The sequence below is a fragment of the Lipophrys pholis genome (genome assembly GCF_963383615.2).
Source record: "Lipophrys pholis genome assembly, chromosome: 20".
Classification (NCBI taxonomy): Eukaryota; Metazoa; Chordata; class Actinopteri; order Blenniiformes; family Blenniidae; genus Lipophrys; species Lipophrys pholis.
Window position 1 is genome coordinate 14,554,623 of NC_137648.1, and position 27,711 is coordinate 14,582,333.

The 27,711-nt window shown below is 41.4% G+C and overlaps 1 protein-coding gene across 1 annotated transcript in view; it reads left to right on the forward strand.

Annotated features, from left to right (window-relative positions):
* Positions 1-27,711, forward strand: part of LOC308125838 (cadherin-7-like) — a 112,260-nt gene that overhangs the window by 75,130 nt on the left and 9,419 nt on the right. Inside the window, exons 6-11 of the mRNA XM_080489852.1 lie at positions 473-660; positions 3,171-3,424; positions 5,658-5,794; positions 8,055-8,176; positions 21,627-21,744; positions 25,105-25,353. Coding sequence (XP_080345978.1) covers positions 473-660; positions 3,171-3,424; positions 5,658-5,794; positions 8,055-8,176; positions 21,627-21,744; positions 25,105-25,353 — 1,068 coding nt within the window. The remainder of the gene's footprint in view (positions 1-472; positions 661-3,170; positions 3,425-5,657; positions 5,795-8,054; positions 8,177-21,626; positions 21,745-25,104; positions 25,354-27,711) is intronic.

Here is a 27,711-nt window from a genome sequence, read left to right on the forward strand (position 1 = left end):
AGATTTTTGGAGTGGACATTTCATCCTGTGAAATGTACCAAATAGATCTAAGGGTGACTTGTATTATTTTTTTCCCCCCATACTTTCTCCTTTTCCGGTTGAATGGATCCCCGGTTACATCCATATTGCATTTAGGAAGGCCTCTGTTCTCCTCAATATAATATTTCAAAGGCAAAACTTACAGAAATATGAAAACTGCAATTTGCTTTTTCTTTCCCAATTGCATATTTTACTTTTCCATCGCCTTTCTTGCACCGTCTGTGCAGCAGTATAAAGTGGAAGCGAGGTTCTTTATTCCATGTGTGGTAGTGCTGCTGTCTGTCTGTGTTATGCAACATGAATTCATTGAAAAGCCACACAGTGAAATCAAGGCTGAAAGGGGTAGAGCAGAATCTGAGCTGCTGGGGAGGCGAGTTGGTAGCGAAATAAGCACATCCATTACCAACATCCGCTCCTGTCCTTCCTCTTCCAGAGAGCTATCAGTACACAGTGCTGGAGTCGCTACCGGTGCAATCTGTGGTGGCCCGAATCAAAGCGGCCGATGCTGATATAGGCTCCAACGCAGAGATGGACTACAGGATCATGGACGGCGACGGGCCAGGCCTGTTCAACATAACTACAGATGAGAACACGCAAGAGGGAATGATCATCCTGCTGAAGGTACAGTCAAAACTCAGGGATTAGGATCAGGCTGTCTATGGAACCGCTCTTTGAAAATTGGGTTTTTGAACTTACAAAGACTGAACTCTGCCCCTTCAAAGTCAGATTGAGAAGGCAACTTTATCGACCTGCAACCTTTTGACCAAGTCACTTTTGACGATGTCACTTGTGCAATGAGCGATAACGTATAGCTGAGGTGGAGGCCACAAGGGAAACTTGATGGTGACTCTTTTTTTTTTTTTTCATGTTGCAAATGGTATAACAAAAACTAAACTACAGTGAAAAAAAACACATATTGTCTCTAATATTAATCCGTGTCATAAAGCAGTTATTCGCAACCAAGATCTTCAGAAGGGGCATCAGAGATCATTGCCAAGTAAAACCATAGCTCGTATCACTGATGCAATTCAAACCTTCATGTGTGAGGATAACCTGAACTTTCTGTGGCAAGAGAAAACAGGTAAAGGTATTTTCTTTCAGATTATACCTATCAAAGTTACAACAAAGGAAGCACTTTTGTATCAACCGATAATTTAAAATAATTGCCAATTTTGGCCATTTTAAATGTATTAAAGCCAATAATGTGCAGCAGTATTGTGTTATACTGCTGCAAGGTATGTGTCCTCAATGAATGGATATGACGAGTGCTTCAACCATGACTCTTAGTGGTCAGCCATCACCTGAAGACATCTCCGCCTTTGACATTAAGATCTGTGTGGAGCGTTTATAATCTCTATTACCATCTCTGGTTAAATGTTAAAGAAGAAGTAGTTGCCTTTCTTCTGCAGTCTGGATGATGTCCAAATAAAAACAATAACCACTAACATGAATGTGTTTCAATCATTATGCATAAACTCCTAAAAGCACATTAATGAGCTGAGTGATTGCACTGGATGACATTACTTACAGAGATAAACATGAGGGCTGTGGTTCATTTTGAGTGAGGACCATTTTCACAGACCAGAGCCGTAAGATTTCCTTAATGTGAATTAAAACCAAGCTTGAAATAGTTCCATTGTAATGTAATATTTACGCTTGTGCGACTCACATTTCCTAAAAACAACAGCGGCCAGCTGTTTCATTGACTGACTGAGGATTTGTTGAAGTTGAAACTACAAAGTGACTCATTTTTAAATGTAATGTCTTTATTAGGAATGAAAGGGACTCAGTGTAGAGACAGGCTGTTGCTGTCAGCAGGCATTAGGAGAGACTTTGTGAGATGTGTTTTCCATACAACAAAACATAATAATAACCTCTTTTGTCTTGCATAATGACTCTAAATCCTAAACGTGCTGCAGCTGAATGTAGTAGGACGTCTTCTAACTTTTTGTTTCAAGAGTAAAATGTTCAGAGCTCCAGTGTCGCCGGTAATTGCACACAATCACACACAATATATATGATTAAGAGATTATTTTCTGTGAGATTTTTTCTAAAGCCTCTTTGATCTGTCTGTGCCTACCAGAATGATTACTGGAGGATATTCAGATTAGAAATGTGTCTTTGTCTTTGAATATTTACCCTTTAACATCTGGCATAGAAAACCACTGCATCCAATAAAATCCCTTCACTGAAAAAAAAAAAGAAAAAAGAAAAATGTTAGTCACAAAATGCAAAACTTCTATATGAAATGTATTTAATAAAACATCATTTTATTTTTAGGTATATATTCTATCATTTTCATGGCAATAATGAATGGTCTCAAAACGCTAAATGTCTCTCCTTTACTTTTTAATCATTTATCAAGAATGTTTGTTTGTATGTGAGACCTGCCTTCTGTTGCTTTAAATGTAAAAAAAAAAAAACACAGCCACTTGTTCAATTACAGGGGGGATTTGTTGCACATTCTTACCTCATTTTTGCATGCTCCAGAGCTCGTGGCTGATGCTTCACATTTCAGGGTTTTGCAAGACTTGAAATGGTCTCCGCAGGCCACATGGATGTGACAGTTCATCGCTGACACTCTTTAGTAGAAGAGGTAGACTCCTTGTTGGCCACAAGCACTTTGAGTCAGATGGACCAATTTGATCCTTTGTTTGTTTTGCACCAAACTCACATAATATACAACATGGGAGAGAGCCACCAGAGCGTCAAATCAATGTTGTCTTGCAGTGTATTCCGCGTTGCAAAGGAGGGTTCAATAAGCCAGACAACATGTGCTAAAAAGCAGTCATCTCACAATGCGTTCCACCATGTTGTGTGCTTTTCTTGAAATCAATATTATTGCTTTCAGAGTGCAAAGTAACTATAATCCATCACCCAATTACTTTAAGTCAGACCGCATGTAAAATTCTAATGGGCGTTTAGAGACCACATCTCTAATTGTGATCAATACCTGGGAATTGTTTGAATGATTTACAGATTTACATACATATGAATTGTTTCTTTCTTCTACCTGGTTGAAGTGTAGAATTGCCACACTGGTATAGTCTTTACATTTATGGAATCTCTTTACAACCTCTTTCATTTTAACATTTATTTTCTAATGTCTTTCTTTTGGTTCTCCTCTACAGCCCTTAGACTTTGAGACAAAGAGCAGCTTTTCTCTGAGAATCGAAGCCACAAATAGGAATATTGACTCCAACTTCTTGAGCTTGGGCTCATTTAGCGACACAACATCAGTCAAGGTGACAGTGGAAGATGTGAACGAGCCACCCGTCTTTTCCAAAGCACTCAGCGAGTTGGTTGTCTCGGAGGATGCCAAAGTGGGCACCTCGATCGGGAGAGTTTCTGCCCATGACCCAGACACCTCCAACAACGCAATCAGGTACGAAGGATTTTTTTATTTCTTTTTTTTACACCTGGTGACACATATGTCTAAATAAAAGGTAGAAAAAGTAGTAACAATCTTCACTTGACCAGAACATTTTGCTTTTTAAAGATGCATAAGCGTACATGTCATTATGATTTACTTTTCTTTAAATCTATAAACTACAACAAAATAAAATTGAAAGAGACATGGCGTTCTGGCTTTTCATTGTATTTTGCGCCAGACTTTTTTGAAGGTATTGAAATAAATTGTCATGCGCCTGTACTTTTCTGTTTGACTTAATGGACAAATATTTGGAGTTGTGTTTTTTTTATAGATTATCCCTCACTATGCTGTCATTTTACTGATTAGGCCCACTCTCGGTGAAATGTGGATGGTGATATGAAATACGTTAACACTCCTCCTATGTGCAGCGACGCTTTCATAGACCTTCAGTAAGAACTTTATCCAACTCAGAGAAATTATATAACATGGATGATTTTGGCCACAAATTTGGTTTACAAATATCATTTCATCACAAAATCTATGACATTTACTATTCCGTCCAATTTCTAAAAGTGCTGTAAGGGTTTAAGTAAATATTAACTTAAGACACTTTAATAAATAATGAAAGACTCTGAAAAAAGTAGAAGTGATGATTTAGTGCTTTTGCCAAAGTAAAAAAAAAAAAAAGAAAAAAAACTAGTCCTCAAATTTATTTTTAACCTTCATAATACACTATATTGCTTTTAAGCATCCTAAACCCAAATAAGGTCAACTTATTTAGGTACGAAGCACAAATTTATTGTAATGATATTTTAAGTCATTTGCAATAGCAGTTTGTTCTTAAAGCTTTTGAGAATAAAGCAAGTAAGCCTTTTGTAGGTCCCTTTACATGACCCGTTTTTGGTTGCCTTAAACGTGCCCAGTTTAAATCAACATCTTTCATTGTGAAACAGGAAGTTCGTCCATGTTGCTGCTGATGTTTGAATCTTTATCAAAAACGTTCCACTCAATGCCGTCTTGCACTTGTCTTTTCATCAGCAGAGAATAAAACAAGTAACGAACCAGTTTCGGGAGAATGAGGAGAAAAAGTACAGGTGTTTGTGTTGGAGAGTGAGTGATGGTAAAACCCATCAGAAAGAGGCTTTAAAATACTAAAGTGAAGTAAGAATATGGGAAAATTACTCAAGTAAAGTGACAACGTATTTACCATTCTTTACCACGCTGCTTGAAAAGATGTAACGAGTTGTTGTGGAGAAAGTGGGCTTCGCATATATCCAAACAAAGAGAGGAATCCATTCAGCTACTCCACATCGTCTACAAACAGATTCCGTAAACCTCTCGAGTGGCTGTCACGGCGCCGGTGCCAGATGGTGGGAGGGCCGAGGAGTGCAGCATTTGCAAAAATGAAAATGCCATCTTGAACAAGAGAAGGGCATTCCTGCAGGAGGGTCAAGGCTCAACACTTGTGCCGTGGCATTTGCGACTCAAAACAAGGGCTCCCGTCGTCAATCTGTGCAGTGTCACTCCCGAGATCCCCACCTACTTTGCATTAATTGAATGAATATTGTATGGCGTTCATGCTCGGTCTGTTAGGATTGTCAGTAATCTTAATCAGAAAATCAAATTACTGCACTATTGTTGCTCTAAATTGCCTCTTTTTGCTCCTGTGAGTGTTATCAGTGTCTGCAATATATTTCCCTACATCTGTTGAAATTAAAATTATTGTGGAACTAATGCAGCCACAAGAGTCGAATTACATTGCAATAATACCCTTTGGATGTAAGCTAATTGAAGTTGTAATTTTCCCAAGAAATACGAGTTGCTGGGTATTGAAAGGGTTTGATCAGTGTTGTATGCTGAGGGACAAGCAGGCAGTTTTCGTTGTTGTAAAAATTTAATAGGGTTTTGTTTCACTTCTGCGATAAAGTTAAGAATTGGTGCCTCGGTTCTATATTTGAAGCAGTTTGAAGGCTAGAGTTTATCATTAGTACTTTTAAGAGGCATATTGGAAAACAACAAGTGTGTAAAGCCAGTTTTTTTTGTGATTTAATATATCTTGTACTGTACAAAAGGAAAAGAAAAATATCAGTGTTCCTGGAGAAGATATAACCACAATCTTTTCTTACGTGTATGAGAAACACTAAAAATGTAAAAATCAATACCACCATCCAAAAAAGGATTTCCAAAAGTGTGTCTATCGTGTGTGTGTGTGTGTGTGTGTGTGTGTGTGTGTGTGTGTGTCCAGGTACTCTATTGACAGGAACACAGACTTGGAGCGCTTCTTCAATGTGGACGCTCTAAGTGGGGTCATCAGCACCGCCAAGCATCTGGACCGAGAAGCCAACTCAGTCCACAACCTCACCATTTTCGCCATCGAGAGCCGTGAGTTTATTTTCGGCTAAACGCTCCGAAGCCGTACTTCAGCGATCAAGGGACGACTGTTCTCAACTGTCCAATCGCAGCGCAGCAACCCGTAACGTGTCAGCAGCAGGCTTGTCTGGGTTTTTTACTGCACAAGTGTGACCAAGTTTTGAAATAAAGATTGGAAAGGGGTGTCCTCTGAAATCTCTTTAAATTCAAATCTCCTTTCTCACCAGCCGACTGCAATGGTAATGATACTGTTTTCACACCCGTGTCGCACATTGTCAACAACTCGCTCTCACGTCTGCGTGGACTTTACAACCACCTATTGATTCAGTTAAATGTGATAAACAGCATAAGCTGGAAGCTAAACATTGCACAAAAGGTCAGCAGTTTTCTACTTTGTTTATTATTTCTTGTTGCAAGAAAAGTCACAGACGTAACTCGCTCTATTGCTCATCCCACAAATGCATGTCCCCCGACTCCATTTGAAATTTGAAACACAATTATCCTGACATTTTACAAAATAGATATACTTATCACGTACGCTTCGGTTCAACCTAACATTTCTCCTGTCTGAGCAAGGTATAAAGTTTCACAGTCAAAAGAGGTCATGTTGGAACAAAGCACTTTTATTCGTATACAGTAACACACAGACACACACACACACACACACACACACACACACACACACACGTTCACACACACCCACACTACTTTTGTCTACCTCCATTTGAAGTTAAAGAAATGTAAAAATATACCCCTCAGGCTTGGCAAACTGTCAGTTAACGTGTTATGAAATCTTAGATCCTCTCTGTCCTCCTGTTATCCACTTTATAATGTCCCATAGCTCTTTGTGCTGCAGACAATACAGTGCGGAGTTGTTGGGGTTGTTGCAGGGCTGTCGGGGAATGTTAATTCACACGCAGGACGGTCGTTTTGACCTCCATGTCTCCCTGAGCCACGGGGACGAGATGCTGACTAAGGGCGTGCGATCTCACCCACGGGTGAACAATGTTAATGCGATGTGAAGAAGCGCCGCGTGCCTTTTTGTTCATCTGTCAATGGCTCCAAGGACATGAACACCTTTTTTTTTGTCTCTCTCTCTCTCTCTCTCTCTCTCTCTCTCTCTCTCTCTCTCTCTCTCTCTCTCCCTCCCCCTGCCTATGATTCCTATCATTCCTCCGCCATCATGAAAACACATCGGACAACAATCATCAGTGCACTATCTGCTGAGCACTGTAGACAGCTGCGTCACATCACTATAAGTTAAAAAAGACAACCAGCCTGTCAGCCTGGCACTTCCTCTCCTTTCACATCTTCAGACTGAGTGCTGTATAGAGAAAAAAAAAAAAGGATTTTTTTTTTTTCTCTCGAAACCTTTTTTTTTTTATTTTTTTTATTTGTCCTTGCTTCAAAGATGTGTTTTTATTTACATCTAACGGCACACAGATGCACTACTTGGTTGATTCCCAAGTGTGAGCGCTTCCTGATATAGCAACAAAGAGAAGGCACCATGTAATAATAGCCATATGAAATGTCACAACGGTCCCTCATGCATAAGGTGCTGGCTCCTGACACATAGTGACACTTGGCCGCTGTTTTTAGCCGAAAACATCTTTGACTTCATGTACTGGCTACAAAATCCACTGCCCCTGTGCTGTGTTATGACAGTATTTATAGTAAATGGGTTCTTTGTAACTGAACAGGGTGCCGGGACTCTCTGGTTGAAGGGATGCTGTGCGTTTGAGCTGCAGTCACTCACATTTCATCCGCTCTGCCCGCACCACGCCGACGACAACAAGTCTGTGGCCCCGAGCTCCGCGCGTCCTTTTTATCACCATCAAATCAGCCGGCCCCGAATGTCAGAGCGTCATCGCTGTCCGCATCATGGCGACGCCAGGCTAAATCATCATCCTGCACTCAGACGCAGCCATTTAGCCATCAGTGTGTGTCAGGCCGACAGAGGCGCGAAGCTGTCTGTGCAAGATGGCTTGCTCGCACACGCTGCCTTCCCAGACAACAAGCCCGCACCGAGTCTAATCAGTCTGGCTGATCCACAGCAGAGAGTGAGAGGACGCCAGCTGTTGGAAGCACACTACATATTTCATGACAGCAGCACTTTCTTCCTTCTCCGTTGTGATTAATTAACACACACGAGAAAGATCAATATTCTATAATTTGGCCAAGTGCTCGAATGCAACGCTAAAGCAGAATTAAAGTGTTTAAAGAGAAAGTTTGCAGAAATCATCATACTCTCTTCTCTATCTTTCTCTTTCAGAGGATCCGACCCAAATTGGGAAAGGCATCACTCTCATCACGGTGCTGGACATAAATGATAATGCCCCGGTTTTCGCCATAGACTACGAAACTCTCCTCTGTGAGAACGCGATGCCAGGCCAGGTAAGACAAAGAAACATTTCTGCTGTTAGTCCACGCTTCCTTTTTCGTTTTCCCTCCTCTCCACATTCGCTTGAAGTTTGACTCACAAAGGCATCCTGCTGACTCTCAAAGCCATTAAAACTCTCGCTTGTTCCTCCAAACAAGTCTGCTGTGCACATATAGTATCCTCTTCACAGCTCGAGGTCAGTCCAGGGATAGAGCATCATTAGCATGAGGCACATCCTCAAGATTTAATGGTAGGTATTGTACGTGTTATCTCAGTCCATACTGCCAAAGCACACTAAAAGTAATGGCAGTGCTTGACTCTGCCTGTGGCCTTAATCCACTATAATATCACAGCCTAATGTCATATCTCAAGCTGGGTTGGAATGGAGTTCTGAGACGACTGGACTCCATTTGGAATCTTACTGTAATTATATAATCGGCACTAAGCACAGCGGGGCATAAAATGCATCGCGACTTGATGCAAAGGTAACCAGGAGGGATTTCAGACCTCAGTCCAGGAAAAGAGGGAGGGCAAAGAGGCCGTAACCAAGCATTGCATTTTCCCCTTGTTTAGTAGGTGGCCTCATTGCTGCTAAATGACTTGTGTGTCTGTGGCGACGATTCGTCTGCTCTTGGCATTTGGAAAATACAATCAGAGACGAAGGGTAAAAGAGGCGTGCAGACCTGAATAAGTACAATTGATCAGAATGATGCATTGTATTGGAAATGCCTATTAGGTCCCTTTTAAATATGTTATTTGCATTCATATATCGGAGTTGTTTTTCAGTGTGAACACTGGAGGGTGAACAAAAATAGCAAATGAATTCATTTGCAAAAATGAGACACTATATTTCATGTCTGTATGTGTTTGTTTTTTCTTTGTTTGTTTTTTCTTTGTGTGCACAATGCTTGACCACAGAGTCGGTCTCATTTTCAGTGAGGTTACATGGATTTGCGGCATTATTTTGTTTCCCCTTTTTCTAAGCCTGCAAAACTTTCTTACAACTAAGTGAGGTGTGTAAATATATATATATATATATATATATATATATATATATATATTTGTCCTAATTCTTCAGGTTTATCCCCTGGGCATAACACTTGCTGCAGTGATCACTGCCCCTACACGACTTGCCATCATTATTGAACAATGCATTCTACCATATCTGGGTGTCTATTTTTGGTTAATGATCCTGCCATTTATTGTCACACGACTCTTGTCGCTTATTGATATCAAATTTAGAGCAACACAAGCAACTATCTATCACCCGTCAATATTTCAACTTTCTAATTCAGAAGATAATTTGTACACTTCTTAGCCACTAGCGCCTGATAAATTATGGCACAGAGACTGAAACAAAGTCATTCCCCGACAATCATACCAGCCCCCAGGACATAGCAACAGCGATTGCCCGTGACAGAATCATCAGCAGGAAAAGGTACAGCAGATCTGTAATTACTCAGCTGAAGCAGACAGATTGCTTACTCAATGCCAGTGATGGCTGAGCTGTGAGCTTCCCCCAAGGTGTAGCTGGGAGCGGCTCTGCTGTAAAGCGAGGAAGCTGCTGGTGACGGAGGCCCCCTGTCCTCGTCCATCCAGCCGGCTCACGCCATGCATTCAAATTCCGTCTCTACAGTCCTTAAGCGGCGCAGTCAAAATGAGCTGCTGTAGCTTGGAGGCGGTTTTAAACATTTGAATAGTCAAGACGCTCCCGACATATAAAACAGGGCGGATGCGGGGTTGTGTGAGGAAATGCCTCCACTTTTGTTTTCAACCTGACTGCAGCGTGATGTTTTTTCTCCAAAGTGCAGCAAGTACACACGCGTCCTCTTTTCTCCCAAACAGTTTGTTAGAAAGTTTGGAGCTCATCAGTCATGAAGAACAAAAACACGACAATTAGACCCAGAATAATAGCAAATATTTCAAAAGATTAAAAAAAAAATTTAGAAAACCTTTCCAGAATGAAATATTGAGAGGCTCTAAGTATAAAATGCTAAAAAAAAAAAAAAGAAAAGCATAAGGAGACCATATTCAGTTTTATGATCATGCAATCTGTGTTTTTTGATTATTGAAAAAAACTATTTCCAAGAATAAATGCATAGAAAGAGATTTAACAAATAAAGATGTCATGCTGTAAAGAAATTAAACCAATGTAATCGATTGTTTTACAAAGGAAAGAGAGGCTTCTTAGCAATTATTTTAAATGACTTGTCTATTGTTCAAGTGACTTTAGAATTTTGTGCAAAATATGAAAATCGAGCTCAATCTGGAATTACAATTCAAAGGGAGAAGGTGCAGGTCACTGCGCACAATATGCAGCGAAAGTCTGTTCAAATGGCCCACATGACATTATAACACAGCAATTTTACAGTTGTCTCGTTAGGTCAACAAGATACACACCAGACGGGATGGGACGGATCCACCCTTCCTCTGGTCGATGCTTCTGAATTATTTTTTATTGCTGGGAAGAATAAAATCCATCTTCCTCTCACAATGATTAAAACTACTTCACTGCCAGACCAGACAAAACCCATCAAATCATTGTATCCAAGTCGAGCAAGGCTGCCAACTCTCGCGCGTGAACATGAAAGTTAAAATACCAAATTTGTTTCTGGACTTTCTTTCCCCACATTGGAAATGTTCGGAAAGTTTGTATGCCTTCGTTACACATGTTTTCTCTCATCTGTTAAATACACGAATCTCCTGTATTACTTCAATAGAATGTTATGACAAGTTCACTTCCTATTGCATCTCCCGTATCAATCATGTGTGAAGTTAATAGCATTATAATGATATATGGTGTTACAGGTCATATTTTAAACGTATGATTTCTTACTTTTGTTCCCCAAAGTATGAAATCAACAGAATATTTACATCCGCGGTTCACCTCAAGTGTTTGGATGAATTTTGATGATGTTGTTTTGTCCTCCCCTTCACCTTATTGTTAGAGTAAATCACTACTACAGACAAGAGGAGCTTGTTTTCATTTTTTATTTTTATTTTTTCTCGCTAATTCCAATTTCTATTCAATCCCATTCAAATACAGCCCTTATGTTAGGCAACACTGAAGTGCACCATAGGGATTGCACCTTCAGACTGAGTAATGAAGGCAGGCAAAATGGAAATTTCATGATGAAATTTACACCCAAAAAGACATACAGAGCAAAGGGAAGGAGAGAGGTTGACATTTGAATGCGAAAACCCAGCTTGAATTACAACGAGGTGTCGGCTGTCTGTTACCACACAGGCCGGATGGACTTCTAACCTGTCAGATGTGTGCTCCAGCACCTCCATGATTCCTAATTAATTAAAATGCTCCTGTTGTGTGCGCGTGTCCGGTGTTAGCAGGGAACAGTTGGCTGCACTAACGGTGCCCGCTTTCCTCTAAAGCTTTGTTAAGAAAAAATCTTAGGCCGCCCACTGCCTGGCTGTCACGCCCATTGGCTTATTCACAGCTGCGACAAAGATGAAATAATAACATTTGCCAGTTGGGGCCAGGGTTGACTCGGTGGCTCTGTAGCACAGATTAACAGGGAGTGCAAGGATGGAATAACCTGCCATTTTTCAGGCCTAATTAAGGCTGTCTCATGGCACCAGCTCTCTCCAGAGATGCCACTTGTTACGGATCATCGGTGTGTCTGTCTTCTGCCATAATATTAATTGATATTATGATGGGGTGGAAGGGGCAGGGGCAGTGGGGATAGCGAGGAGTTGTTGGGGTGTGTGTGTGTGTGTGGGGAGGGGGGGGGGGGGGGGGGGGGTCACGTTATATCAGTTCAGTGTAACCATTACATACATGAGTGGACTTGGCATCCTGCTGCCCCCAATCTGCTCTCTGCCCCTCCCAGCACTTCTGCAGCGTCCCCCAGAGACTGATGCATGTTGGGCACCAGTGATTGGAGTCTTTCAGTCCGTGTTGCCAGAAAGTGAAATAACGTCGACAAAGATCAGATTATGCCGCAGTCAGATTTGGTGACAGATAATGATTGTCATTTGGCTGAGCTTTTCAGCTGCGGCGCTTCCATTGTACACATACATTTTGAACTCAGTGTGAAAGTCACTTTTTTTCAGTTTATCATCTGAGTAGCAAATATGAAGAAGCAGCCTCAAATCTTTTTGTTTTTTTTACTTAATCTCTTCATGTTGTTGGAGTTTCTCATAGGACAACTTTTCAGAAATGGATATGCATTAGAGGCAGCTTGATTTTATTTGTATCCTTGTGGGAAAATATCCAGTTTACGTCCAGGTTTGGGGGCCTTATCAAGGGGAGCCATTGCTTTCTACATAAGGCCAGGTAGGTTTGGTGTGTTTTTCCCAGCTAAACCAACTTCCTCCCACAGTCCAAACACAGGTGAAACAGGGGCCTCTAAATTGCCCGAAGGTTTGAATGTATGTTTGAGTTTGAGTTATTTTATTTAAAACAGGGACAACACATATTAATGAACATATACATGTAAATATGCAAGATTATAGCCCGCGGCTAATTTCCGTCTTTAGTCTCGTCAGCAGGTTGATGTCAACAACATAAGATAATAAAATCAATAAAACAACAGTAACAACACATTTTGCCTTCATGGCCAGTATGAGCAGGAGGATTACAGAGAGACGAAAACGTGTCCTTGAAAGCACAATAGGACAGAAAAAAAAAAGAAAGAAAGAAAGCCAAAACAATGAAACAGTACAGTGGACTGTCTCTCAGCGGTCACAAGAGAGATCTTGTATACATGGTCCAAGACAAGAAATAAGTTGCGAAAATAAAATGTGGAAAACATTAAAGAACCAGGAATTAATCCATCTTTTTTACTGACTTAATCCAATTATATACAGGGACACGGGAATTCAAACATACCTGAGTTAAAGGCAAGTGAAAAGTAGATTATACCTGGAATAGGTCACTAGTCCATCCCATGCCTGCACACACAATACAATCACTGACATACATTCACACATGTGTTTGAACAATGGGTGGACATCAGAGTAATAAGAGAAAGTTCACCCAAAAACAGAAATGCAAACTTCAAAGAAAAATGCACTGGCCCTGAATTGACATTGACATTTTTGTGAAGTGACAGTGAAGCTGTTTCATGAGTTACGTCCATCTATCCATCCCACCACGTACCAGTACATCCAACAGGGCCGTGAAGGCTACAGATGATCCTGCTGACATTGTTTAAAAAGCAGAGAGATGCACGCACAAACACACAAGCACACATGCCGCACACAAGTAATGGGTTGCTTTTGAGCTGTGGAACAACAAAAGTTTCATGCATAGACAGAGAGGACATGCAAATGGGTTAGAACTGAATATGTTCTCACTTCCAGCTGAGATTTAATTTCACTGCATCACTATGCAGTGAAAATCACTGTGCAATACTCCAGCAAGATTATTTTTTTAAGTCATTTTTGAAGGTCACCCAAGTCTATTAGAGTTCTTCAGTATCTGTGCATGCCTCTGCTGACACAACGTTCACAAGATTACAAAGGTTTTTCACAGTAAAACCACTCTGAAAAGCTGTTTGTCTCAGATCCTTTTTGCCCATTTCTGGTTACTTCTGTTTGTACGCGCCGACACACCTGCTCTTCTATAGAGTTCGGGGCCATCACCTCTGCAAATACAAAATTTTTCCATCCACTTGTAATTTTCTAGTAAGGTTAAGTGCTTATTTGAGTGTTTGAGGACTTGGGTGGTTAAACCATTTCACCCGGACAAAAAAAATGAAAGGACATGTAAGAAAGTGTCGCAGCACGAGGCTTTTATCTCAGTGGTAAAACACATTTTTCTCTTTTTGAAATGGAGCTGAGATCATCTCAACATATTTTTTATTCTGATAATTGTCTGTTCATTCACAACTATTTGCTGTGTTGAAAACTTGTCAGCATAAAGTGGAAAAAGTCAAGTATTTTTAATTGGTAATACATTTTAGTGTGGCAGCGGTCCGGGCGGCAGTCCAATTTCTGCCAACGCCCTCATGCCAAACTTTGAAAGCTCTTGGTCAAGAGCAACCTTTAATTTTTTTCAAGCTCTCTTACGTACAACTTTCTAATTGGTGTAAAGTCTCAGCTGTCACATCAATCACGGCAAATGATGTCTTCGCACCACCTGTCACCATCCAAATTATCAGTTTATTGTAGGTGTTGCAACGAGGTTGGAGATGAAATCAGATATGTGAAAGCGCCGGGGACATGGAAAACATTAACGTGCGGAAGCAATGCTGTCGGTTCTATAAAAAGACGCAACGTGGAGCACTTTTAATCTCAGATCTCACTAGGAGGTGAATTTCGCCCCAGCCGTTTCGACGTGTCAGCATCGTGCCGACAAACAAGCTCGTGACAAGACAAGTCTCTGCAAATGATTCAGACGGCTGATGGGGGGGAATGAGCGAGCGCGGCTCGTGTGGAGTAAGATGGAAAGATGACATTTGTTGAATGGTGCGTATTGATTGCGAAAGAAATGTATTTATGTGTTTGGTGTGTGCGTGGCAGCGGTTGTCAGATGTGTGAGTGGGGGCCGATGATTCGGCAGAGGGCACAGTTATGGGTGTCGCGCGCGGGTGATGTTTTGGGCGCCGATGTCGTACAGAGTCGCAGCGGAGCCGCACGCAGACCGAGGGGTGTGAAAAACGGCAGGCCCACCACTTTCTTCATCAACACAACCCCTGGTGACAGCTGTCATGTTGCCATGGCAACCAGTGCCACCTATTTGATGCCATGCTTATTTATACTCTTAGTTCAACTTTGAAGTGGCTGGCTTGAGCCTATTGTATGACTCATCTGCCAGCGGGGCTTTATGAGGCTTAAATGAAAGACTCCTGGCTGTAAATCCACTCATATTGCCCTCAGAATCTGATAAATACACTTTTGAGACTGTCGAACACTTAAAAGTCGACGCATGAGGGGAAACGAAAAAAAGAGTTATTTCAAAAAAGCTGTGCATTGTTTGTTTTGCCAGTGTCAGAAAGGAAACGTCTGATTCAAGCTCATTACTACTCTCTCAGTCTGTCCATGCTGCATTGGCTGACATCACTTTGCTCATTACAGGGGCTACATTTCAGACGGTTTCCTCAGTCGGAGTCTGAGTCAGCGTGGAAATGCCATCGAACAAAGCAGCGCAGATGCGCCGTGTCACCGTTGCAGTGAATTATGGCCGCTGTAGTTCACTAACATACTTATGCTGTTGAGGAGGATGAAATCTTGATTGTTTGAACCGCCCGCCTGTGAGAACAGACACGTTTTTAGTTGGCAGGGTGTTATTTGTGGAATTACTGTGAGTGCTGAGCGAACAGTCAGGGTTCGGTCTGTGAAGGTTCAGCTCAATCATCCAGGTGGTACGATGTCTGGGGAAAGCTGAATCCAAATAACTAGACTCCAAAGAGGGGAGGCTTCAATCAAAAAAAGTCCAGACGCAGAATTTGGCTTTGGACTTAAGAGAGAAGTTTTTTGTTTTTTTTCCCTTTTTTTTTAATATTAGCTGAAGCTCATATCAAGGGATGGCCATCATTTGGAGGGTTTTCATATCAGTGCAAAGCCTTCTTTTCTGCATCAGTTCCCCAGAATAAAAAACACATTCCCAGATTTCTTTAACTAATAATCACAATTGTTTAGTTTTTGTTATGAGTTTTTTCTGAGTTGTTTTTTCTGTATTGAGTTTGCATGTTTTTGTGTCCGTTTTCTCCATCCAATGGGATTTCCTCCCACACATGCATCTGTGGTTAAAATTACCCAAAGGTGCGAATGGGAGTGTGTGTGGTTGTCGACCTGCGCTTGCCCTGTGATGCAATGGCGACCTGTTCAGGATTCACTTGGCTGGGATTTGCTCCATCACCTTACAACCCTGAGCTCGAAAAATCTGAAAATGGATGGACGGATAACAAATAATGTGACATACAGCATTACAACGTAGAAGAGATGCATACAATGAGGGGATTTGATGATTAGTTTGATCGGTGGTGTATTTGTAAGATTAGACATGGTTCAGCAGATTTAAAATACACAGACAATAACATAAGATAACATAAATCTTTATTGTCATTGTACAGTCACACTTTTGACAATAGCTCAATGAAAGCTGCCTCCAACCACAACGGTGCCCAAAAAAAGAAATGCGATTGTCAATGATGAGTTCAGCCAACAGACCAAAAAACAAATGTTGATACGAATGGTGTTGCCACTTGGTAGTAATAAGACTGTAGCTGCCTTAATATGGCATTTAAACAGATCTGTTTTAACATTCTATACACAATTTTGATAGTTCCATCTTTAATACTCAATGAGGTAAATAAAGTCCAAAAACTGAATCAGCTGCAACTTTTCCAATTTTTCAGTTTATTCCAGGTGTATGTGATCAAATCCCAGGTTACCATGTGCAAATACTCGACACATTGTCATGCTCACTTCCTGCACAGACATGACGTTTACTGTGTGATACCCACCTTTACTCAGTTAAATGTTGTCTACTTCACATTTCATTAATACCTGGATCACAGTGTGGTGAAGCATTAGTACGCCTTTTCCCTTTGCTCACAAAATATGTTGTTTTCACTCAGGTGTCATCTGTTCTACTGATGATTATCTGCGTCCTCCAGCTTATGTTACCATTTCAGAGGATCCTCACAAGCTGCTTCACTTTGGTGCTGTGAGTTTGTGAAACTTTGTCGATCCGGTCATTGCTGGTGGTTTTGTTTTCTAAATAAGTTTGTACCAAGCCTGGGGTTAGGAGTTGTTCAAGGCTGCACGAAACTAAATCCACATGGAAAACCATATTTCTTTGTGTTTCTTCTCAAAAAAGTTACTGTAGCCTTCTATGGCTTCCCTCCACAAAGTTGAGAAGCCCGCTTGAGATTTATTAAAAGAAGAGCAGTGGAATTGAAACCGCAGTGGCTGGAATATCCTGACTTTTGGTCTCTTTTGTTAGTCAGGCTCCAAAAATCATTGAAATCCTGCATTTCCCAAGATGCTGGCGGAGAGTGGCGCATTGAAGTGCATCTTCAATGCGTGATGTTTCCCCAGATTCAACACCCAAACATCCTCACCAAATCATGTGACTTCTGTGCTTGTGTGCCCAAATTGTTTCTACACACCTACAAATCCTCAACTTGAACTATGATGAAAAACAAAAGTAATAAATTGGCGTCTGTTCGTGTCTTTCTTTGCGCGTTTTCAGTTCACTCGCGACGATCCCCAGAACAACAAAGAAAAAAGCTGAAGCCCTGCCAATCAGCCGCTTCCCCTTGGCTGAGCTGAGGAAAACGATGCATTGATAGCAACAAAATGTGACAAAGTGCAGCAGATTTAGTGAATTAATTATGATGCACAAACAATAACAGCCTCAAATATCCACTCGAGCTTCAACTGTGGAGGTCTAACTTAGCAGCAAACTTAACCTTCCTCACACGAATGCCATATATCCATTACATTTTCTTACGGCTTTCTCTCTTTTGAGGTTTGACTGGCGTGCCTGGGGAGTGACTGGAAATTCACATTAATTTGCATATTTTTCCAGTTTAATTTTATTTATTTTTTTATATGAATTTGAGCTACATTGGAGTGGAAGCGACGTCTCACCGAAGCAGTTGACGCCTCTGATTTTGTTTACACAATGCACTCCTCCGCCAACCAAAGCAACAAACAGAGACACCTCTGTCCTTTAATATCCTTTTTGATCAGACACACAGCCCTGTGCAAATTCTAAAACCTTTAATTCCTTGATTCATAGGCCTCCTCAGCCGTGCCTTGCGACAGGCACCAGTCGGCTGCTGCCGTTAATGTCTTTCAGCCAGAATTTATGTCTACATCCATGCCTCTCTCCTCATGTCTCCTACTCAACCCATTAGAGGATTCCCCCAGCAAAGGTTCTCTGGAACGCCTAGCATCAGAGCCGCACTAATGAAAGGCATTATACATTACAAAGTGTTTGATTTAAGGATGATTTACAGTCCTTTCGCTCAGCGGTGAGGAATGGAAACCTTTCGCGAGATAAGCTCCAAATCCATCTGCAATATTCGGGGTACATCAAAGGGTTCAAATTGTGTATAGGATTCATTGTCGGTGTAGGAGCCACAATGAAAGGTTTCTATCAGATGTGAAATTTCCATAACAGAGTGAGAGGCATGTGAGTTATTATGATCCCCGGCTCAATGGCAGCTTTGGTGATATGCACCCGAGCATGCACACGCTGCATGTTTAGGTGCGTCTACCTGTCACTGATCCACCTGCTGACACAAACATCACTTCAGCCTGCACATACAGATATCCCAAATGTTCTTCAAATAGAAGAGATAACCTCTTTTAGCGCCTCTCCTTCGCATATGAATTCCCTTCGCGCCGCAGCACTAAAAAAGGAAGCAGGGAAAAGCAACACTTTGTGGTTACTCGTGCTGATGAAAGCAACTATTTTAATTTTGTTAAGAAAAAGTAAAATATTCATGAATTTTCACCCCGCCTGCCAGTTTTAATAATTGGCAGAACGTCGTTTGCCACCTACACAAACCCCTAATACCTGACAGCTTGTAACCAGCAGCATTTAATCACAGCTGACAACTGATAATCCATGTCTCGGCACTGATGGATCATTGGGTTTTTCTCTTTTTTACCTCTACTTCCTCGCCCTTTCATTTATTTTTTTATTTTTTTAATTTTGTTTTTGTCTTGCTGTTGGACTCAGAGCTGTTTGGGGCTGTGAGATGTGATAATTTAGTGTGAATTGCTTCTAAGAGTCTTTTGGAACCTGTCCACGGGTGTGAGTTGTCACAGGGTTGAGTTTCTAGATTTTCTACAAAGGATTCGGGAGGCTTGATCTAAATTCATAAGGACACTGCCGCAGTAACACCCACTTTGATGGCCGTCATGGTGGCTATCATTTGCCGCCCATATGGCATCTTGGTGTGTGATGTGCTTCTCATGTACAGCATGTAGTGAGTGAGATTTTCCTTTTTTTTTTTGTTTCCCTCCTGAAGCTTGTCACTGAAATTAAAGCTCTGTGTTCATTTGCTTTTTTTTTTTTTTTTTTTCTGTTTTTTTTTTGCCAAGAAGGGATAACTTGATTTTGAGATACCATGTTTGTATGAAAAGGAAAAATCATTACAGCATATGCTGGTGGGTGTAAATAAATTGGTTTATTTGGAAATTTGATTTCCGGCATTATTTATAGTTGTCAACACGGCTACATAATAAAGGGAGCGAGATTTTGTTTAGTCGTGAGTTGAGAGGCAAAATAAAGTGGGCAGAAACAAATAGTATTCACTTGTTCAACTCACAGATATGAATGCCTGTCTAGCATCGCCTGAAGCAAGAGCAGCTCTTATCATGACTCATTTCATACTTGTAATAATGAAGTAGGAATGTCTGACTGCGTGGTGCGCGCATTTCTTTTGAACCGCATTTAAGAGGGAAACTAGGATTGCATTTATTATTGTGGTGGTCAACATCTGGAAGTCTGATTGTACTTTAGATGAAGGAATGAAAGCTTATTTATGTAGCGCCTTGTCACAACCAATAATTGTAAAGACTTGAAAAGCTATATCTTCCAGCAATCACACGATAATGTCCAATAACGTATTACCAGCCAAGAATGTAAAATTCTTGGCCCGTTTCAATGTAATAAAGCCCATAACGTAATAACTTGCCCGCAGTGTAAAAAGATATTTGATCCTCTTATCGTGATACAATTCATCTTTAATCTAATAAGTTATTTGGTTGAAGCAGCATTAAAAAAGTCCTTTGAAATTATAATATCTGCAGCCAGTAATGTGTTAATGGCATAAATTAAAGACTTGATTTCTGGAACATAAATGCTTTTTTCCAGGTTTTGTGCATGTTTTTTTTTAATCAGGAATAGGTTTATTGGATGGGATAGTCATTCAGTCACTCTCCAACCCTTTCCCAATAATGGTTGTGAAAATGCCTTTACTGTTTTAATCCATTATTAACAACTCATTACAGTTTGGGCTTTAATACATTCAGAATAGTCAAAATTATTATGGTATTGGTTGTCACCTTTCTAGAGGGGAAGTGCCACAGAGTACTTTTCAGTAGTCAAATACAAAAGGAACAACAAGAAACAGACATCTGCAATTAGGTTAAAGTAAGATTTAAAAGGTGGGTCTCAAGTCGCATTTTAAAATGGTCCGTGGTAAACGACCTCAAAAGCACGGCCTCCTTTTGTTTTCAGTCTCAAGTGAATCCTTCCTGGAGAATTGAAGCTCCAGCAGCTCTTTGATGTATACAGGACTTTGACCATGTAAAGCTCTGGAAACATCACAATTCTGAGCTGGACCCCTTAAAAGAGCTGGACGCCAGCGCAATGACTTTAAAATAGGAGTTATATGACATTGGTTGGGAGTTTGTGGCAGAAGTCTTACAGCAGCATTTTCAGGAGGTTCAAACGAGCCTGCAATACATGTAAATAACGAATTGTGATTGCCCAATCCAGATGAGGCAAAAACAATCGGGGAAGTATAAGAATATTTGTAACAGGATCAGACTAAATGTTTTGTTTTTGTTTTACTACAATATGTATGGTATAAATGTTATAAATCATCTGAAATATCCAGAACGTAGACTTTCTCTGTAATCATAAATTTGACCTTTTCATATACCGAACAGTGGGTTTTATAATAACGCTGCTGTTGTTTGCTGACACACATGTTCAGACATGAATAAATCAACCAGTGTGCACCGACTGTCTGCAGTTTGTTGACATGAAAGTATTCCAAAAATATTTTCATAAAGCGAAAAATGACTTTAATAAAAGCATATGGGTAATTTTCGAGTCACTGATAAGCCTCAAATACTTTTTTTCTGGATTGTGGGCGCAAACTGGCATACCTAGAGAAAGCTGTGACCACTGCAACGCCATGCACCCCTGGTAGAAATTATTACCAAAACTTGACATCGCACAGAGGCTTGACATTTCCCACTGAACCATAAAATCTCAAAACACAGTTTTCTGCTTTTCTTGGTGCAACTATAGGAAAGTTAATATTGAACACTCTAAAAATGTTGCGGTCTGGGCACCAGGATTGAAAAATAATCTCAGGACAATAATTTGCTTTTGGAGAAATCGCATCCCAAAAGAAAACACTTATCTCTAAGAGGTTGCCAAGCTCTTGCCAAATAAGCACTTACTGTACTTCAGCAGATAAATGACACGAAACCACAGCCAAACATTATAAAACAAATTGTTTCCATCAATCAGAATCAAGTTGGTTTTCTCCACTTCGCTCGCACTGTAGCTCAGTGTTTTAAGAAAGATTTATTCCTCCGTGTATATAAATCTGTGATGGAGTGAAAAGTGATGCATATACAAAGGCTTTGATGACAATGCTTTCCTCAAGCTAATACCACCAGGGACAATAAGAGCTCATTCCAACATCATGCACACATTAATCTCTTTGCTGCTTGACTCCAATGGGATCGATTAAAGATCCACAAGCTGACTGATCGTCATTGTCTTTCTGTCTTCTCCAGGTGATTCAGACCATCAGTGCGGTGGATAAAGACGAGCCTCTCCGTGGTCACCGCTTTTATTTCGCCCTGGCCGCACCTGTTGCTGGAAACCTCAACTTTACTCTGCGGGACAACAAAGGTGGCGTTACCTTCAAGATATCCAGCTTTACTATCTGCAGTGATTATTTGTGGGAAACAGGAACATTTGCTCAAAGCTATGTAAAACTAGAGTGTCTGCAGATCTGGAAAGGTCTGGATTTCCTTAAAAAGACCTCAGAAAGTTTCCTGATTAGTCCGTTTGGGGTCACAGTAGTTGTATAGAGAGCAGAGAAGTCCAGGAATTCTTGTCCCCTGCAACTTCCTCCAGCTCTTCTGGGGGGGACCCCGAGCCGCTCCCAGGCCAAGCCAGAGATATAATTATTTCGGCAATGACCCAAAGGTCATGACCATATGTGAGGGTGGGGATGTAGACCGACCGGTAAACAGAGAGCTTTGCTTTACAGCTCAGCTGCCTCTTCACCACAATGATCCAGTACAGTGACTGCACTCCTGCAGCCGCCTGCCTGAACCTGTGGCCGATCTCATGGTCCCTCCTCCCATGACTCACGAATAAGACCCCAAGATACTTAAACTCCTCCACCTAGGGATGGTCCACCCCCACTACCCTTATTGGACTGTGGCCTTGTCGTGGCATAATGCTTGGTGGTCTAGTGACCTTCAGAGCTTTGCCGTCCGGAGCACATGCTCCTGGTAGGGTCACCCAAGGCAGACAGGTCTGGAGTGAAGGCCCAGAAAAGCACGTCTACACCTCTCCTATGCCAATGGAACACAAAATAACGTGCACCCTGCCTGGGCGCGAGGGTCACCGAGACACACCACTGGAGCCAGGCCCGGGGGTGAGCCTGGTGACCGGGCAGCCTGTGCGTGTCTCGGTCGGGCACATCCCGAACAAGTGAAGTGGGAAGACTATGTGGGCTCACCATCTGCAAAGTCCAACATGGGGGAGAAGTGCATTGCTCAGGCAGTGCAAGAGAGCGGGGTGCGACGTGGCGTCGTAGGCCCCTGCAATTGAAACCTCAGAAAGTGATTCATTTAATTTAAATAGCTAAGAAACATAATCTGATGCATTAAATGTAAATTAAAGTGTGCTTTTGGGATGTTTCACTCTGACATGCTGACTTAGAAAGCAATTCTCTTGCATTTTATTATTTTTTTGCTGTACTCACATTACGAGCCCTATTTCCAAAATGTTGCTGAAAGGTTTTTTTCCACAATTTTCTGAGTATCCAGACTTATTGAATTGTATTCAGCAATATTAAACAAAATGTGACTGCATGATTGATTGACCATCGGGCACTTTAACCTCTGCAAACCAGACTGTCAGCTTATAACTGGAAAGTACTGTTTTAGCCAAAAACACAATCAATTTCATTGCTCATTCATTTTATGATGCTTATTCAGGTCCATGTAACATTAATAAAACTAATGATGACATTGATAATTATTCTTACCGAGTGACATGAAGTACTGAAAATTGGATGTACTAAGAAATTCCAGCCAGAACGAACACCTTTATTTTCAATTCAAAAACTACACTAGTTAGCACTTTAAACTTGTCCAAAATGTCTGTTTCTTTGTCAAAACTAAAACTAAATAATAAAAAAAACTCCCCTGAGAAAATTACCGGTGGCCTTCAGAGTCTGTAAAAGCTGTTGGTCGAGTCAGGGTACGGTCTATTTGCTGCTCACTTCCTTCGAATTGAACCTGGCAGCAGTGCAATCGACACTTCAGCCATTGCTCACTCCAGCTCTCTATATGTGCCCCCCATCTGACCACAATCCACTTCTGCAGTCTGACTCAGGAAACAACGGGAAGAGCAACCGTTGCCCTCCAGCAAGCCCAACACTGCCAAATGAAACCATAACTCTGCAACGACAATGCCTCCTTTACCTCTGTTTATACTTCCACTCTCTCATCAAACCTTAAATGCAAAACAACCTGCCTTCCATAACCGGAGCGGATCTGATAGAAGCCAGTCTGCATCAAAATGGGGTAACCTCTGTTCTGCTCTGTGAAAGGTCTTTATACAATGTCATAGAATAACTTTAACCTCGTCTCACAAGATGAAAATTGCCTTTGTGCCATAATGGCTCGCTAACCAGTACACGAAAATCAGTGGGCGGATAAAGAAAAAGAAATTACCGTCTCCTATGGGAAAACGTACGTGTTATTTTGCATATAGCTTTAAAGCACACGTGAGAATTGTGCCTGACTCCATCAGCACTCATTTACACGAAGCCCCCGCTTCTCCGAAAAGCCGTGTGCAGAGCGGATCCACTCTATAAGGTGATGTGTAATATGAGTGTTTTATGTGAGAGCTCAGGTAGGCTGCCATGTTACCTTTCACGGGGAGCAGCAGCATCCACGCCGTACCACAGTAATCTATCTGAGTGCAGACATGATGAACTGCGCGTCGCAGAGCAACTTCTCCGATCACCTTGGCGAGAAGACACGTTTCGTTTCGGTAGCTTTGTTGGAAAAGCTTCTCTGCAAATGTGCTGTTTACATTCACAACTTGAAATACTGCGCAGAAGAATGTACGCCCATGAAAATGTTAAAACTCTGTGTTATGTTTGGTGTTGTTGTTGAACACGCAGAGTTTGTTTGTTTGTGATGAAGAGCTTTTGGGCTTGACCCAGGCTCTTAAGTCCACTTTATGTGTACCTTGCTACACACAGATGTCCCTTAAGCACAAATAGCCTCATAAAACTGCACCAGAGCAGGTTTCTTTAACTTTAGTTTTTATAACCCTTCATGGTTTCATGGTTTTTTTCCAACAAGGTGTGTGTTTTTTTGTGTTTTTTTTTTTTTTTCAGATTTTACTAATATGACTTTTACAAGAGAACCCCCTCTGTACGTTCATTTTGTTACCTTGTTCTTCGACTTCTGAAAGCAATCTGAATATCACTCTGACAAACAAAGGACTTGTCCTTCAAGGCGAAATCTGCATTTCAATCGTGACTGCTCAGTTTGAAAGTGCATTTCAGTCTATTGATATGGTTGTCATGAAATTGCTTTTTTTAGCTGCTGTAATGGCGCATTGTTCTCCTCTGACTGCCTCTATCTCTCTCATATGCGGAGATTTCATATAAGATTTTCACCATCAAGCCGAAGCCGTTATTAGCCAACAGGTGGTCAAGATCAGGGAGAGACGCCACAGTGTGTCATATAATGAATCGTGTTAATGACACCATCTGTTGGCATTCCTGCTTTAATACTGTAAAATCATTTCAAGCTGCACTCCCAGTGAACAGTAATCATTATGGGAACGGAGTAAAGCCTCATCCTAGTCATATTTTTGCAGTTCAATATTTTTTTTTGACGCCAACAAACTTAATATGCAAATTAAATACAGCTTTCACTTCAACCCCCCCCCCCCCCCCCCCCCCCAAAAAAAAAGTTTGAAACTGATATCCCTCCGCTCTTTTTCTTCCCGCAGACAACACGGCATCCATACTGACAAAGCGGGGTGGCTTCAGGAGACGGGAGCAGCCTGTGTATCGGCTGCCTGTGCTGATTGTGGACAGTGGAAGTCCTGCCCTCAGCAGCACGAACACGCTCTCCGTGCGCGTGTGTGACTGCGATTCAGACGGCGTGGCTTTATCTTGTGGAGCTGTGGCTTACACGGCGACCGGCCTGAGCACCGGCGCCCTCCTGGCTATTTTGGGCTGCATCATCACACTTCTTGGTAAGACCCGCACAACCTCAGTGGCAGAGATGAAAGTTCATGTAACAGTATAACTCTTGGTTTGTTGCTGGGGGGGGATGGGGTTTGAAGCTCAGGGAGGTTTTATTGTGGAGGTGACAGATGGGCTCTTACAAGATGAGTTTTCTTGGTTTCTCTTAGTTTGGACTGGCTTCTGTCAAAACATTCATTCCCCAAGTTAATTCACCAGCGTAACTTTGCAATTTCATTGATTATAATGTTGCTGGGAATACTGATAAAACCAGAAGAACTGCAGGATATACTGATGTATTAATGGCTGTTGGCTTACATAAAAGCCTTTTTTGTGCTGGTTAGATGCTTCTAATTTGTGATCTGCAGAAAGTCTTACACTCTCCCAGTATAACTGCTCCACTGATCGTTTTGCACTGAAGCCTATTTTATAATGGCACTTTTCAGTTCTGAAAATGTGCATTTGGATGAAAGAAACGCTTATTTCCCTTTTGACTTGGTGCTGGGAAAAGGTATTCTCAGATCCCATGATTTTCTTCTGCAGCTATGCCCCCCCTCATTAAGCTCTCTGATGCCCCGCAGGGGAGGCCTGCCCCTCACCACACCACTGGTACTCATCTGTCATTTAGCAATGTCATTAATGTAAGAAGAGTTTTGGGTGGTATAGTGGACAAAGTGGGAAACGAATAATTAACTAAACGATCATCCTTTAACCAGTCCTCCAATCCTGAACACTGTTTGTCTACCTGCTCTTGACTCCACCTTTCGTCTTTTCTTCCATCTACCATCAAACCTAAACCCTCCGCCCTAACCATCCCTTTGTTCTCCTCTGCTCCTCCAGCAATCATATGGTGGCGGTGATAGTGAGGTGGGGGATGGGTTAGGGGTGAGGGTCAGAGTAGGTTGGGTGAGTCATCTTCCAGAAAGAAGAAAAAAAAAAACCCTCACTGTGTCTCCTCCTACCCAGCTGTCAGATAACCTTCGCCCTCATTCAGCCACCTCATTGCGTATTCTTCTCATTAAACTCATTAACTCTCACTGTTGGGTTGTGGGCCAATGCCAGTGAACGCAATCAGTTGGGAATAAACACTCTTAAGTTCACAGCTAGTTCTCATCCATTTGGACAATTTACCCATCATCCAAGTTCATCAGTTCTCGTTCTCTCAGTCATCACAACCTATAGTGGCGAAAAGTAAACGGCATCATCTGACCTGATCGTAGCAACTCCACTGGAGCATTTTCAACACAGTGGCTAAAATGTTAGCGGTGTGCAAACATTTCAAGGTCGAAAGCGAAACTGGTCTAATTACCTTTCTGCAATATGAATAATACCAGCGGTTCAATAGGTGGAAGCATCAGAGCTTTGTTCAATATTGTTGCACCACAAGTTTCAGCTTAGAAGGCTCTAGATGTCCATTGAGTAATGCAAATAACTGTACTGCTTTTCACAACACACAAGATTAGTGACGCGACAACACCTTAATTAAAAATGGTTAGGGGCTTTAATAAGTCCTCATAACAATCTGCATAAAGGTTAAAAGAAAATAATTCTGGCCTATAACTGGACAGTTTTAAAGCTTTCCAATGTCCTGCTTTGTCAGAATTGTATTTTTTACCCCAGAGCTGTACAACGAAATAAAGACATTTTGCAAAATCATTCAAAACTATTGGTTTTACTCGAGACATCTGGAGCTCTGATGTTTGTTCAATGTCACTGCTGAAACCTCACTGCCCACTGGATTGATTGAGACTCTTTTCCTTTAAAACCAGCAGTAATGCATGCCTATTTCTCTGTGAAAGAATTCCACCCTGAAGATGAGGAACAATTTGAGAATATAAACAATGTTATTTGCATACCATAGATTCTACATACAAAGATGAATTATTGAACCAACAAGATAGTATTAAAAAAAACAACAACAACTGCATAAAGGGTACTTGAGTTGTGACCCACTCATTTTAACCCTTAAAAGCTATGTGCATGAATATCAAGGAACCACTGCACCAGCGATGGAAAACTTGATTTTAAATGGTCAACAGTGCAATCTATTTCTGCTGCTTTAAGACAGTGACATGCCACTGAAGCACCTGTCCATAAATAATTCCAAGACAAACACAGTTTCGAAGTACAGTTGCTTATTAAGAAGTGAGAAAGTCCATGTACGGGGTCTTTCTCTGTACATTTGCAGGTTCTTCCTGTGCGTGCGTGGGTTTTTTCTTTCTCTGCACTTTGACTTCCTCCCACAATCTGAACCCATGCTAACAGTTAGGTTAATTGTAACTTTAAAATGACCTTTTCTCAACATGTTGCACTGCCAGTTATCCATAGTAGCCCACGATGGCGAGAGAAAACACTGACCACCATACTTG